At 41.9% G+C, this 15,595-nt stretch overlaps 1 protein-coding gene across 1 annotated transcript in view; it reads left to right on the forward strand.

The window, feature by feature from the left end:
- Positions 1-6,473, forward strand: part of NAB1 (NGFI-A binding protein 1) — a 31,162-nt gene extending 24,689 nt beyond the window's left edge. The window contains exons 6-8 of the mRNA XM_038422171.1: positions 814-973; positions 3,360-3,509; positions 4,749-6,473. Of these exons, the coding sequence (XP_038278099.1) occupies positions 814-973; positions 3,360-3,509; positions 4,749-4,840 (402 nt within the window). The 3' untranslated portion in view covers positions 4,841-6,473. The remainder of the gene's footprint in view (positions 1-813; positions 974-3,359; positions 3,510-4,748) is intronic.
- The last annotated feature ends 9,122 nt before the right edge of the window (positions 6,474-15,595 follow it).

The following is a 15,595-nucleotide window of genomic DNA, read 5'->3' on the forward strand; positions in this document are numbered from 1 at the left end:
ATTTTTGCTTCCCTTTCTATTTGTATGCTTCGGTGTGGCTCTTTGAAATGGACATTTTTTTTAACTGGTGATTTTTTATTTTTTTAATTTTTATTTTCATACGATGTTTAGTCATAGCCTTGGGAACATGATCATTTTGAAAGTTAAAATTCTCTTCGAACTAAAGTTGATGACAAACATTTATACACCATTCCCTCCCACATTGCTCTACATTGTTTAATTTCACTCTCTAGAGGTGTATAGGTCTTCTTCATCTTCTAGACAGACATTTCACACCTTTATCCCCCACAAACATACTGTCATCCTACACTTTCACAATGGCAGATTTTTAAACTTGTGTAATGTTGTTTCCTAAAATAAAGAGTCCAAGATGTCTGGTAAAATCTTGGCATAAGTTTTTAGCAGATGTTGCCATTGCTCTTGGAATATTTTGTAGAGCCATTTATTCCAATAGGGCTAAATTTGATAAGTAAGAGACAGATCTTGCATTTGGGAATTTCTGTAAGTGTAGACTGCAGTCCTAAAGTGCAGAAAGTTTGTTCTCCTAAGGTAAGAACTAAGAAATAACATGTTGACTGGCTAAAACAGAACACGTGTTTTTATGCACTTTGAATGACACTGTCTTCCATTGCTTTAGTGGCTGCAAAAATATTTTGTTTGCTTGATAGTTTTGAGGTAGCTGTAAAGCACACACGTACATATGAGCCAACAAAGAATTATATCTAGACTGCTTGCTTGATTACCTGCTGATATTATTTTTTTCCTGTAGAGCAACATCCATATATATAATATATATTCTTGCTTTATTTGCAGTCTGAAAAGGTGATGGCAAAACAGATGGAGTTTCTTTGTAACCAAGCAGGCTTAGAGAGACTGCAACACTCAGAGAGATGCCTTTCCACAGGATACTACAGACAAAGCTCAGAAGAGCACAGCCCCAATGGCGTGACATTAGATAATGTGGATGGACAAGGTATAGTAGCTTCCAGGCATGATATTGCTGCCATCGAATTTGTCTTGTGTTATACAAACATTGTTAATACTGATGTTATTCATATAGCTTCAGCACTGTGGAGGAAGCTAAGCAGGTAAGATCCCTGCCTGGAAGAGCTTACAGTCAAAATCAGTGTTTCTCAACTACAGGTGCATGGGGGTACGCAGAGGTCTTGCAGGGTTTAGTCAACTCATTTACATCAGTGTTTCTCAACCTGGGGGTTGCGACTCCCAGGAGGGTCATGGGATAGGTTTTGAGGGATCACAAGTGCAGGGCTGGTCTTAAGGGGTGGCAAGCAGGGCAGTTGCCTGAGGCCCTATGCCATAGGGGGCCCTGCGAAGCTAAGTTACATGCTTCAGCTCCAGGCAGCAGGGCTTGGGTTTCAGCTTCAGCCCTGCCACCCCCTGGGACTCCAGCTTCAGACAAGGCTCACAAGTGAAAAACAGACTCAAGTATCACACAAAAATGTAGGTACAAAATGTATATTCCAATCAGTTTCTTTTATAATTATATGATAAAAATGAGAGAATATGCAATTTTTCAGTAATAGTGTGCTGTGACACTTTGTATTTTTAGGTCTCATTTTGTAGGCAAATAGTTTTTAATTGAAGTGAAACTTGGGGGAACACAAAACAAATTAGGCTCCTGGAAGGGGTACAGTAGTCTGGAAAGTTTGAGAACCACTGGTCTAAATGATACAACCAGAAATGAGCCAGATTCTGCTCAGTAACTCTAGGAAAACCCCATTGACTTCAGTGGAGATGTTCTGTATGTAGACTTTTGTAGCTGAGACCAGAATTTGGCCCTTGGATTACCTCTATTTAAAACTTTACAAATAGGCAAGAAACCATGGTTCAGTGTACTGCCATGCAGGAGAGCTGTACTGCGGTCTTGTTCCCTGTCTCTTGCACCTTATCCAGGGGGTGCTGCAGGGGCATCTCTCAGTGACTACTCCAACTGATTTTTAAGGAGGGGCATTGCATTCAGAAGGAATCCTAGTACTCTGCTTGAGCTATGATGGTTTCAGAGAAGTAGTGTATGGGAGAGGGAAGGGATCCTCTGGGTCTCTGGCAGAGATACAGAAGGTCCTTTCCCAGGAAGAAGAGTTTTACTCTTTTGCTTACTAACCTAGAAGGTAAAGCTAGTGACTTGGTGGGTATCACTTCTAGTTAACTATCTCTGTATACAATAGTTGAACAAAAGATGGGGAGCTGGTTACGTCAATCCCCAAGAATTAAAAACATTTTAATTACACCTGACAGTCTTTAGAGTTCTAAAAGGGTTCCATGGTAATCCCCATAGCATGTCCAGAGGCTTTTTGTTGGAAGAAGGATAAGATTAGATTCTGGCGACTGTGTTACATTTAGAACGTGAGAGGGTTTGTTTTGCTTTAAATGATGTTTTTTTTTACTGTGAAATGAAATTAAATGTTAGTAATGTAACAAAATATAATGTATAAAAAGGTCTTTCTTTTTAGAACAAGAACATAATATTTAAGGAGGTAAGGATTAAAAAAGACGGAGTAGAAGGTGAAGTGAAGGAAATATTTCTTAAGTGGACATTACAAATTATTTTTACATTACAAATTTTTTGTGAGTTTTGGACAAATAATTTTCAGAAGAATGCCATGTAAAGAGAGTACAGTTGTGAAGATTTAAACAGAGTCACAACGTAGCAGGCTTGTTGTACCCTCATGTGATTCCCTTAGGTTCTTGACTGGCTGTTTCTTGCTCACATGCTAAGGGAGTGATCAAGTGCCATATGTGGGGTTGGGAAGGAATTTCCCCCCTCAGATTAGCAGTGGCCTTCTTGGGGGGTTTTCAGTTCCTCTACAGCATGTGGGTGAGGGTCACTTGCCAGCTGAGTGTGTCTCAATTGTTTCCCTGCCGCTGCAGGAGCCTTGGGCATTGGGGCACTTCGGTCTCTCCTATTCTCTGCTGTGGCACATGATAGTCAAGCCACCTGTGGGCTGTAATACTTCGGTCTAACTTTGATTGTTAGCACTAGTGTGGTGTTGGTCTGTGGTATGCAGATTAGATGACTTGGTGGTACCTTGTGGCCTTAAATTCTGTGACTAACACAGCTCAGCATGGAAGGGGAAGTTGGATCTTGATGTGTGTTTGAGCAAAATGAGGGATTGATGCTCAGCCATACCAAATCTGTAGCAGCACTAGCAGCCTGGAGAGGAAGAAAGGTCATCTGCAAATCAGCATTTTACGTACTAGAAATCTCTCCTGCATGGTTGAAATCTAGGATGTTTTTCACTGACCAAATGGCGGTGTCCTTTTTTTAGCCTTAATTTTGATTTCTTGCATTGCTTTGATTCATACTCAATACTGAATATTTCAGTATTGATCTCTTTCAGGTGAGAGGCCCCTGAATCTCCGAATGTCAAATCTGCAAAATAGACAGTTGCAACACATTTCGCTAGATGGAGAGCAGCACGTAGGAAAGCCTCTGTGCAGTGACCTGATTCGACTTTACTCCAGTGGTGAGGCAAAATCTTTGCCCTCAGGTAAGTGTTATCCATTGCAAAGCACCACAAGCTGCCCCGTAACATCCTTTGACAGGTGGCTTTCAGAAAGTTTGCGGGGAGCCACACACCTACTTATCCCTTTCAAAGAAGAATTTAGTTCCTAGACACCGTCTGCAGATTGATACCTTGAAACCAAGCTGCAACTGAAACCTCTGAATGACTTGTTAATCTAGAAACATACTGAACATTTGATGAGAGATTTAAGTATTGCCATGTTTTCAGTTATGCTTTGGGCAGGAGATGCAATAACTATTCACACATAAGGCAGGAGTCTTGGGACCCATCTACACAGACAAAACAGCCAAGCAGAACAACTGCTGTTGAACTCTCTTGTGGCAGAACATGGTTGTAACATGATCTGGCTCAGTCTGTGTGAGTGGAACCAAATGTTATTACAATCAGACTTTTTGAAAAGGTGCCTTCAGCTCTGTTCATAAAGATTTAGCCCCATCTATCTGGGTTGGACCAAACCATTTTAGAACCTGGTTCAGCCACAGCAGAGTTTCTGTTGTTTTGACTCTGTGGACTTGGCTTTTAAGTGTTTCTGCTAGCCTTTCTATGCAGTGACTTATGGTCACTGTTTCTTCTGTTGTTCAATGCCGGCATACAGGGGAAAACTCGAATGCTGTTAAGAATATTTCTTCCACTATGAAGTCTGAATTGGATGCCTGTGTGTTTTGGCAAAGCATTATGCCAATGCACCAGTTTTATATGTAAAATATTAAGAGCAGTCTTGAGACTCTTCCTCAAGGTTTAGGAATAATAATGAGATGTCTCAAGGGTGGGTGTATGGTAGCGGGTTCCTCTTGAGACTGTTGTGCGGTTTGAGCGCTTGGCAGAATGTCTGTGTCTATCCTAATCCCTCCCTATTGCAACCTGCTGCCTGTAACAAGGGTCTGTGTGGTTGGCAACCTTCTAGTCCATGGTCTTCCCACACCCAGGAATATTCCACGTGCTCATGCAGAGAGCAGTACTGCTGAGCTCTGCTTCCTGTTGAATGGGGAGTTGCAGAGAAGTGATAGTGGAACTGTGGTGGTTCTGACGTAGTTCAGGGCTCGTATGCCTTGGGAGGGGGGTGGGGCAGAATCTTGTCTTCTGTGAATTTTCAGATGTCATCAGCACCCATGTAGTTCAGTGGGCAAAAACGGAAGACATTTATTTCAACACGATATTTCTTAACAGCTCCTCTCCCCCCCCCCTTTTTTTTTTTTTTTGCAGAAGGCCTTGGTATTTTAAAAGACTTTCCTCACTCAGCTTTTAACAACATAGAAAGGAAAGTCATAAAAACAGAACCTGAAGATACAAGATAGTCATCCTACTCTGGAAAATGGCATCAGAATAAAGAATAAATCTTTAGAAGAGAACAAACAAGCCTTAATAACCAGTGTTGCCTCATTCAAATAAGAGATTTCATAGCCAAAGCCTAAGAACTGGTACAGCAGTCTGTGAAGACTGAAAAACAAGAGACTTTGCAATCCAAACAGTAATACAGATGGATACACATTCCTTTAAAATGGTTTTATAATGTGGAAAGGTTCACAAATTAATATTGTGAGCCTCCTTTATTTAAGAATGTATTATGTATTTGTATAACTTATCAAAGTACATCTAGATGTTGGGACACGTATGGAGTCCAGTAGATGTGGCTACAGTTCATTTTACTTGAAATTTCAATGTCTACTTTACATGTATCTAACATAGATATGATTGTTATACATTTGAGTTAAAAATCCTTGGAGAAAGTGTAAGAAAACCTAGAGTGACACAACTAACAGCAAGTTTGCAATGGTATTTGTAGGAAAAAATAGCAAATACATAAAATATTTAATGGTTTAAAATGTTATGTGAATATAGCATTTGATAAAGCTGATCCTGTATTATAGCAGACACATTTGACACTTATTAATGTTGTTTTAATGGTTTCAGCAGCCTATGTGTAATACATTTACAGTATATACCTATCCACTACATGGGAATGGTGAATAGGAAAATATCAGCCAGAATATGGGAGCATTCTATTTATTGGCTCCAATTTCATTAGACAGAACAATCATTTCAGATACTGTGTAGCTAAGCCAGGGCTCCTATGCTCTCATATGGGAGGGAACTCAGAACACTAGACATTATGGACAGGATGGCAAAAGTTTGTGTTTCAGGCACTTAAAATATTTTGAAGTTCTCTGTGGATGTTAAAGACAAAATGCATCACAAGTGTGGCAAAGATGGAAAATGCAGGATTCATGCATCAGTATTCAAAAGGTTATATTCAATATCCAGGAACAATAAAATAACAGAGAAGAGGGGGAAGGGGATACGTTACTGGTAAATGACCCATTATGAGGTACTTCCCAACCCACATGATTCTATGAGTATATCATATACTGCATACAGTATGCCAATATATTCCTTTGCATATGTTAGTTAACATCTGTATTCGTTATTTATTTGACCCTTTTTATGTATGTTTTTCATTTTCGCAGATGCCATTTTGCCTAAAGATAAGGAATTAGCTTTTTAACTTAGGGATTTTGGTATTTAATGTGTGTGGGGGGGTGTATACATCCATAATGTCAGTGTAACTCCTATTGTATAGTTGCATCTCTGCAGTCAAAATAGCTATACACCTTTAGTTTTGAATATAATTTTTACCCACTGTGCTCTCTGAGGCGGGGAAGTAAGTCACCAAGTAATGGATAAACTTCCACAGTGAGGTGTGCACTTCATCTGCAGTTTTGCTGTGTCCTAGATATGTAATGATTATTCAATCATAATGTACGTTGTACTGAAATTGTCAACAAAATGTGAGCTGGAATGTCTACGCTGCAGTCTCTGATCACTGTAAACATGTTTAATTTTATCACTTTTGATTTGTGGAACAAAGCTTTATAGTAGAAACACCAGTAAACAACTTTTTATACTATTAAAATGTTTGGGTTTTTTAAATGTTTCTTGAATTGTATTGTACTGTCTCACTACTGAAGAAACTTACTTTTAGTGGAATTTGTGACTTCATTGCTAGAAATAAGAGGTTGAATGTGTTATATTTGCTCCTTTATGTTGAGAGATAATAGAATGGGTAGTAAGTATGTTTCTTCAGTTTATGATGTTAGTCATGGCACTGGTTTGTATCTGGGTAGTTCCGTGTACAGTATTACAGTTTGGAAGCTTGTAAAGACTTGAATTGTACAAATTTAGTAATAGAATTTAACAAGCAACAAGTTTTTAAAGATTCAGGAAACTTCCGTCTGGTTTGTTTTGTTTTGTTCGTTTTGTCAACATCTAGCATGCTCAGAATCTCTGCTGCACCGCACAAAGCTCTTAAATATATTAAGAGTTTACTGGTCTGGTTTACAGTAGGGGGAGGGGAAAATAGCTCATTTCATTAATCATGGTTTCATTAGAATACAACATTTATTTTGTAAACACTAATGTATTACATTTACTAAAAATTAAAGTATATAATATTTTTATTTTGAGTTTGTAAATACAGTATGATTAAGTTGTCGTCAGTGGGTTAGCTCTAGGATGGTATTTTGGTTTATAATCCAATGGACCATGTCATTCCCAATATATGAGGCACTTTTTATCATGTTAAATTTGCAGCTGTGTGATAGTTTCAATCTCCCAAGTACAAAACTATTTAAGATGTTCCCAGATCTCACATAGACTATTTGCCATTATCAAGTGTATCACTCATTTTTTCCAAGGCAGGGAGTCTTGGCTGACAGCAGTCCCCTCTGAGGAGAGATGGGCTGGGCTTAGAGTGGGTACCTTATTGTGCTGCTGATGAAGAGGAGGCACCATTGCAGGAATTAGGGGAAGGTTTACTCAGCCTATTGGCTGTGGGGAATTGATGGATTCTGGCTCCCCTCAGGGTACTTTTTGACCAAAGTCCAGCCTGGCAAATGATGCCTGTTCTTATGAACTTATTTGTTGCTTAAAAATAAATTTCACAGGACAGCTTTCTTCCCCCCTCCCCCTCTTGTTTTTCTTCCTATTTTCCTTTTTTCCAAAATGAGGGGTTACTTTTCCTGGAAGAGGAGTCGCCCAGAAACCTGCAGTGAGGGAGGAGGAGAAGCTGCAAGTTCCACAGTTGCTGGCAGGTTTCAGAGTAGCAGCCATGTTAGTCTGTATTCGCAAAAAGAAAAGGAGTACTTGTGGCACCTTAGAGGCTAACAAATTTATTTGAGCATAAGCTTTCGTGAGCTACAGCTCACTTCATCCGATGAAGTGAGCTGTATCTCACGAAATAAATTTGTTAGTCTCTAAGGTGCCACAAGTACTCCTTTTCTAGTTGCTGGCAGAAGCGCTCTCCCCTGTGTAGTTCTGCTAATGTACTTTAATCCTCTTTAAAGGTTGGCACCATGACTCTGAAAACAGGGAATGCCCTGGGTGTCTTTAGAATAGAGTTCTTTCATTTGCTGTAAACTCCGCAGGCCTCAGTCACCTGGGCAAGTCAAATTGCCAACTGGCCAGCTGCCTGCATGTGTGGCACAGGGGTCCTGCAACATGGTCTGCCCTATGTGGCCACCCTGTCCTTTTCTCCTCTCCCTCCATGCACACACAACTCTGAGAGATATCTCAAGCCAGCTGTCCCATCTGTTGTTAGACTAGAGCCACGTGGAAGCAGAGACTGTGGCCTTGGCTAGCACTTCAAGTGGCAAGTCTTTATCCCACTCAGCCATTCTGCCACTGTCAGCAGGTGCCTGGGTCAGTAGCCACACTTCACCTCACTTTCTGAAAAGAAGCCTGTTTCTGGGAAGAGACTAAATGGGAGGTTTGGTGAGATATAGGGTTGACATAGGAAAGGGGGAGTAGGTTAAGGGATAGGAGGGCTGAGAGAAGAGGAACAAGCTAGATAGAATATTAAAGCATAGAAATATAAAAACAAAGGCACCCTACCTGAGAGTTTTCAGCCTGTGGTCTGGTAGAGGTGACAGATTCTTCCTAAAAGTGTAGGGCCACAATGCCCTGGTCCTGCCTCTCCACCTGCCCGGGGGGGGGAGGGGAAGCCCTTGGTCCATGTCCCCATCCCCCAGGACAGGTGGTGGGTCCAAGCTGCCTGTGAGGCTCTTACCCAGGGGCCAGGGCCTTGGAGGTTTAAGAGCCACAGCCAGGCCATGGTGGGAGCTGCAGACCCTCCATCTGTCCTGGGTGGAGGGCCTGGGGGATGGGGACATGGGCTGGGAGCTGCACTTGGGCCCCACCCCTACCCCAGACAGATGGAAAGTGTGTGGCTCCCTACAGCTTTCTGAGCTCCCTGGGCTGTTCTTACCTGGGCCGGGTGGGGAGGATGGGGCCTCGGGCAGAAAAAAAAGCAGGGGACAAGGCCTGTCCACTTTCAAAAGTGGGAGGGTCATGAGCCCTTGGCTCTCCCTGTTCCAGCACCCCTGGCCTGTGGATCCCTAGCGGTCTGCAGACCGTCTAAGATTTCCAAAGGGGTCTGCAAATGAAAAAAAGGTTGAAAACCACTGGTATAGAACAAGAAATGACTTGCAAGTCAGAGCAGAGAAGAGCATTTCAAAACAGTACTGGTGAGATGGACTCAGGGAGGAAAACACCCACCTTCACCTCCTCCCACCAAACAAAACAAAACAATGGCCCTGAGAATGGAGAAAAAGAGGAGGAGGAGGAGAATGACTGCCAAGGACTAAATATAATTTTCTTCCACCCTATCCTTATCCATGAATGTGGAAAGCTTGGAAGGAGCACATGCTTCACCATTAATTTAGTACTGCTAGGCTCATTACAGACAGAGGTAGGCAAGCGCTACCCCCAGAAGCTCACAATCTAGACAACATAGAAACAAGTGGGAGGTTGTTATGAATGAGAAGGACAGTGGGACTGAGAAGTTAACCAGGCAGTTTATTCATGGTGTTTGGTTATTTTTAATGTGCACACCAGTCATTAGATGTACTCTTTTCCCCTTACTAAGAAGCCTGGCCTAGTAGCTAAAGCCCAGATCTGAAAGTCAGAAAATCTGGATTATATTTCCTCTTCTCTCATGAACTGCAGGTGTGACCTTGGGTAGGTCCTTAACCTCTTGTTCCTCCGTCTGTAATGGGGTTAATATGATATCTAAAGCATCTCAGAAGTGTTGTGAAACTTAACATTGTTTATAAAAGTTCTTCAAGACCTGCAACTGGAAGGTATTACATTTGAAAGCAATAAAATATTTTAAAAAAAAACCAACCACCTACCACTGTAGCCTAGCTGCTGGTGTTTATTTAACAATCAACATGCATTCCAGGATGTGACTATCCTCGTGCAGGCAACAAAGTCATTGTAATGTAAACTTTGGTTATTGGCCACCTGCTTAAAGTGCTGTTTCCTTATCTCTGAGGTTCTGAATAGGCAATTTATGTGGCTTGAGGGAAGAGGATCTAATCACAACCACAATTTTATTCATAATGCTGACTATAAACTTTTCTTTTAATTGCAAAGCCTCATTTCTTTCATCTTTTAAAAATAAAGAAAGCTTGTAATAGAACAGCTGCTCCAGAAATAGTTCCCAGTGCTGAGAAGTTTTCTGGTGACCCGGGGTTAAAAGCCACATGTTTGTTAACATAATGATCTGGGAATTAGTAAGTGTTTTGGCTACATTCTGCTACACTTACTCACACTGAATAGTATTTTACTCCATGAGTAGTTTCATTGAGCTCAATGGAACTGCTCATGGAATAAGGTTACTAAACTGGATGATTGGTTTTGGAATCTGGCCCTTTCTTCATAGTTGGCTATTATGGGATATTTCAGCATTCAGCTAAATCAGAATAAAAGGTGCCACTGTGACTATAGAAGCAATTCTTTCTTTTACTCATTGTTACCAGCTGTATGGCATGAAAATGCTTTTTAAAAATGCTTATAGGAAGGGTGGGATGGACATGCATGGAATGGAATCCCTGAGATACAAATGTTTCCTGTTCCTTATATGAGGGTTAAACCTAAGAGACACTCAAAGATCAGATAGAGAATTAGGATGGGATGGCTACTGCAGCAGGGCTTTGATAAAGCAGGAATACCTGTATTGCATCAGTTGATCCGGTCTTGCAGCACCTGTGTATTTCTTAAACTAGTCACAGAAGGGTTGATTGGAGCTTAATGTAGCCAATAAGCAGAAAGAAGCTGATAGGTTCACTTGATGGCTCAAGCTATAGAGAAGGACTAACCTTTAATTCTTCCTTTAGGTAACACTCCTGACATTGGTTGGGAGATACAGTACTAGTCTTTTCTCCATCATTAGCTAGGCTCCAGCTAGACTGCACTGCTGATCTAACTGTATATTTTCTTACCAGGAAAATAAAGAGAAATAATGTTTGCTTCCATTCTGCTCTGCAGAAGGATTGAAAAGATGGCATGCTGTGGTGATTCAGTGGGAAAAGGATAAAATCTTCACATACACCTACACACCACCATGGAAAAGAACTCTGTGGGCAGAGAAGGAGAAGAATATTAAAGATGACTATTGTCAAGTCCTTTTGGAGGGGAAAGAATGTATATTCCTAATTGCTTCCTTCATAAGGTATGCTCTCAAGGATCCCTAACCTAACCAATGCAGGAAAAAAGCAAATGAATAGTTAGGGAGTAGAATGAGTATCCTCCAAGGGAAGCTTTCCCATGCAGCCCTGTTTATGAGCCTGAACCCTGACCTGGTGGAAGTTGCTACTGGAAGTCAGTGTACTTTCTATGTCCCTTCAATCTTTGTTTTGTCTTCTGAAACTACTTGCATCTTTTTGCTGTGTTTTTTGGGAGGTGTACTCCTATTTGCTTGGAGCAATATGCTTGCAAAAGCCATCAAAGATTCATAATATGGCAAAAACTTCCACTAGTTCCTACACTAGGTTGTATTTGAACCAAGTGAAGCAAGCAGTGACTTAGACCTGCGGGTCTCAATCAGTGGTCATTAGAGTTGGTAAGCAACTGTGTAAGGTTCCATGGGAGCATTATGCACTTGCAAATTGGCGGTGGTCCATGGGACAATCTCTCTAGTAAGATGTGGTCCGTGCTCCGGAGCTTGAGAACCCCTAACCTAGACTATTGTCAAAACCTTGAGCCATCTAGTTTGCAGACAGACAAACTAACAAAACCTCCTACATCTGTACTAGCTTTTTTGGTTTTTGTATAGTTACCTCATAAAACATGTCCTGTGTGAAGGATACTGCTTTCCCAGGAGCTGATGTTTTGATACCGAAATATTTGATGTTTTTGCTTATCTTAAAAAGACAATTCAAGGGTCTTCAAAATATTAGTTTGCGAAGTCTATCATTTACTACAATATGATGTGGTACATAGTACACTGGGTGACATACATGATTGTATAGCCCCACAGCAGCCAATCAGAAGACGCACATGTAAGTGAAGGTAAACACTAGCCTCTTGTATCTTAGCCTAGACCAATTAAATTTAAATCACTGTAGCCAGTTCTTATTTAAATATCATGTTTGCTTTCCTAAATATTTAGTATCTACTTATTAGCAATTATGAATTCCTACTGTAGCTTTAAAACCTATGCATAGACAGTTAATTTCTCATTACCTGAGGGATTCTGGATGGCTTTGTTCTCTATGCTATTTAGAAAAATTATAAATAAGTATCTTGGAAAAACCTATGCAGACAATCAAACTGAGCTTTTGTTTCTTATTTTTCAACTGTAACCAAATGCTGCAAGAATACAGCACTATTTGATCATAAAAATCACAAGTTGTCAGTGAAAAATCACTGCCAAAAAGAATAGGAAAATCCTGATTCTTCACAAACCATATCAAGAATGCAAAGGCAGGGAATTTTTTTTCATCATAGGACACGGCAGGGATTTCCAAGGTTTGTGCCCAGCCTGGTAAACCAAACAAATTAGCAGGAAGCCACCGGTGATGAGCTGAATTAGAATTCGCATCATAATTACACATTTTGAAAGCCTGTAATGACTCATCTATATGCCATTAAAAGTTTACACTTCATAAATTTGTGTTTAGCTGCTTAAAAAGTGCCATGTTAAACACCCACAGAATCCTAAGCAAGCTAGGCCTTTCTCCTATTACTGTTGTATGCACTGACAGATAGGTCACTCAGGCATGAGTGCGTAGGATGATACTCAGTGGTGAGTACGTAGGTGGAATCTCATCGTTCCCTGCATTTGGGATGGATTTTTACAAGAGACACAAAATGGCTATTGAGAGAACTTGTGGGTTGAATACAGTTGCACTTGAAAAAGATGCATAGGCATGAACCCCCATTACAAAATATTAATGTGGGGGGGGAGGAATTCTCTTAGGTGTTCAAGGTACTTTTAAAATTACTGATCATTGTTACACTATGTGCCTAACAACTCTCTGGCTATATAGTATCTGCAAAGCGGAGGATGTACAAAATGTCACAACCACGAAAAAGCAAATCAAATTAAACTGCTTTCATGAAATCCACACAGAATATTATAGGCATTCTCAAATAGTTAGGAAGGAGACAAGTTTTGTCCTCAGCTACACGGTAGAATGGGGATTCAGCAGTCCCTTATTTGCTGATTCTTGTATCATTCCTGTACTCCTCTACCTTACTTGGCTTTCTACCAGTTCCAGTTATCTTTCCACAAGATATCTCCATCTTTCCTTTTTTCGGTTAGTATAGTGGCTTATCTAAATCTTAGAAGTTAGGTCCTTTTTCTTGAGATTGGACATTAATTTAAATTGCATCAGCTCTAATCTTTCTAGAACAGATTTCAACTCCCAGTCAACTTGTGGAACTTATTGCCAAAGTTATGAAGGCCCAAACTAACAGCATGCAAAAAAGAATTACGGTAGATATAAATGACTATCATCCATGAACTTATTAGCCAAGATGGCCTGGGATGCAACCCCATGCCCTGGATGGCCCTAGCCTCTGATTGCCGGAAGCTGCCTGTTTTGTTCATTTCTTCTGAAATACTTGGCGTTGGCCACTTTTGGAAAACAATATAATGTGCTAGATGGATCATTGGTATGACCCAGTATGGCTGATCTTACATTCTTATGAAGAGTCATTGGGTTTACTATCAGGATGTTCATGCAGTCCTTACTCATGTCAGTAGGCCTTACTCACATAAGTAAATATGATGCATTTGGACCCTAAGGTCCTGATCCTGAAATTGGCCCTGAGTGGGCTGACCCTTATGCCCTGGCTGAGTTAGCTACAGGATCAGGGCCTAAATTAGTAACCTGAGCAGACATGTTCCCGAGTTTGGTTTCTTCCATGCTGTTTTGCTTCCACAGCCAATGTAGATGGCTGCAATAAGAAACTAAAGCTCAGTTTGTTGGTGTGCATAGGCTTTTTATTTGTCTTCTGCTAGTCTCTCATTTATTTTTCCCAGGTCATGTTTATCATTCTCATGGCCCATTTCCTTTGAAAGCAGCTGTCTGCTGTAGTGGGTTAAAAAATGTAATGTGAAAAGTGTGTGTTTTGAAGAGTTGTTTTCTCCCCTTGATAGCTTGCCCTGCCATTTTCATCTTTCTGGGCCTCCAGCTATGTCTGGCCTATCAGTGCTCCTGTTAGAACTCAAAGCTGTGTGCCATAGCAGGCAGCATCCATCAGGAATTCCAACGAGGCATGTCTGTGCTTTCCCAACTTATTTCACCAAGACCCAAAAGCCCAATTAGAAATCATCTTAAAAATAAGAAACTAGACCTGATCACTGGATTCAAAATGAATGTAAGGCTACTGTTGGCCCCCTACTAAAACTTAGTAGAGGGGTTTTGGTTGGCCATCTCCCAGTACCAAAAGAAAGGGGGAAGGGCCGATGGGAAATCGAGATCCTGAGACTGACAGTTCCCAGGGCCAGTGGGGAGAGGTCAATGCTCCAGATGAGTCTGATTGATAAGGCAGGCAGGCTAATGAGGGAGTCAGGAGTGTGGGGTCCCATCCTCTGTGTGAGCTGGAGCTGACTGGCCAGAGGGGTTGAACTAAGGAGAGAGCAGAGCCAGCCAGAGAAGCAGCCCAGGGGCCAGCGCCACGTTGGGAGCCGAGCCAGAGGCAGGGAAGCAGAGCTGTGCTGGGAGCAGAGCCACAGCAGCAGGCCGAGGGGCCAGAGGAGCAACCCGGGAGCTGTGCCGGAGGCAGAGGAGCAGCAGCTCTGGAGCTGAGGCAGGAGCTGGAGCTGGAGCTGGAACTGGGTGCGGTGAGCAGCTGGGGAGAGCGAGGGGGACCCTGGGCGGAAGGACCAGTGCAGGGAGACGCCGAGACGCCTTGCAGGCTGGACGTGGAGGGGGATCGTAATCCTGACGGGAGAGGGGTGACGCTGGGAAGAAGGGTCCTGCCACCTAGCTCCTGAGGGCATGTGGCCTCCGGCAGAGCAAGTGGCCGACCTGCTGCCCCCCTGCAGTACAGCCAGGGCCTGAGCAGGAGGCCTGGGATTTGTGAGGACCAGACTGAACTTCCCTTCCATTCCAGAGACGCTGGTTGCGATCTCCCCTTGCCACAGAGCAGGGCTACATGTTTTCCTTTAACCTTTCCCATTTTTCCTTTATTTTTTTAAATTAGTTGCTGTTTAATAAATTGTATTTGCTTTGAACTGTATGTAATGATCAGTGTGTCAGGGAAGTGTGCAGAGCAGAGAGAGTACCCTGGAATGGGGACACACTAGCCTCTGTCCTAAGTGACCACAGCAAGTTTGGGGGTTGAACCCCAGGAATCCTGGGGCCCAGCCTTGTCAGGGTTACAAGGATTTGGCCACACAGGAGAGTGGAAGGGGAGTCCTTGAAGTCAGGCAGGCCTCTGGGTAAAGGGAGTGGGAGCGAGGACTTAGATCCTTTCACTAGCCATATCCACTGGGGAAGTGTATAAGCCAGGAAAGTTCCCCACAATAGTGGGACCTTTCCCTCGCTTACATGAAGTTTCCCAAGAACATAAGATCCATGGCTAAAATTCTCTGTTACATGGGTGTTCATATTAAAAAAAAAAAAACAGGAAAAAACAACAACCCTGAAATAATTTAATTGATTTCATTGGGCATGTGCTAGACTTATACCAGTATTACCAAGATCAGAAGCTGGCTGTTTCTTATGCTGTTTACAAATTTTGGAATGCTAGGAACTTTTTAC

This window comes from Dermochelys coriacea, chromosome 11 (assembly GCF_009764565.3).
Source record: "Dermochelys coriacea isolate rDerCor1 chromosome 11, rDerCor1.pri.v4, whole genome shotgun sequence".
Classification (NCBI taxonomy): Eukaryota; Metazoa; Chordata; order Testudines; family Dermochelyidae; genus Dermochelys; species Dermochelys coriacea.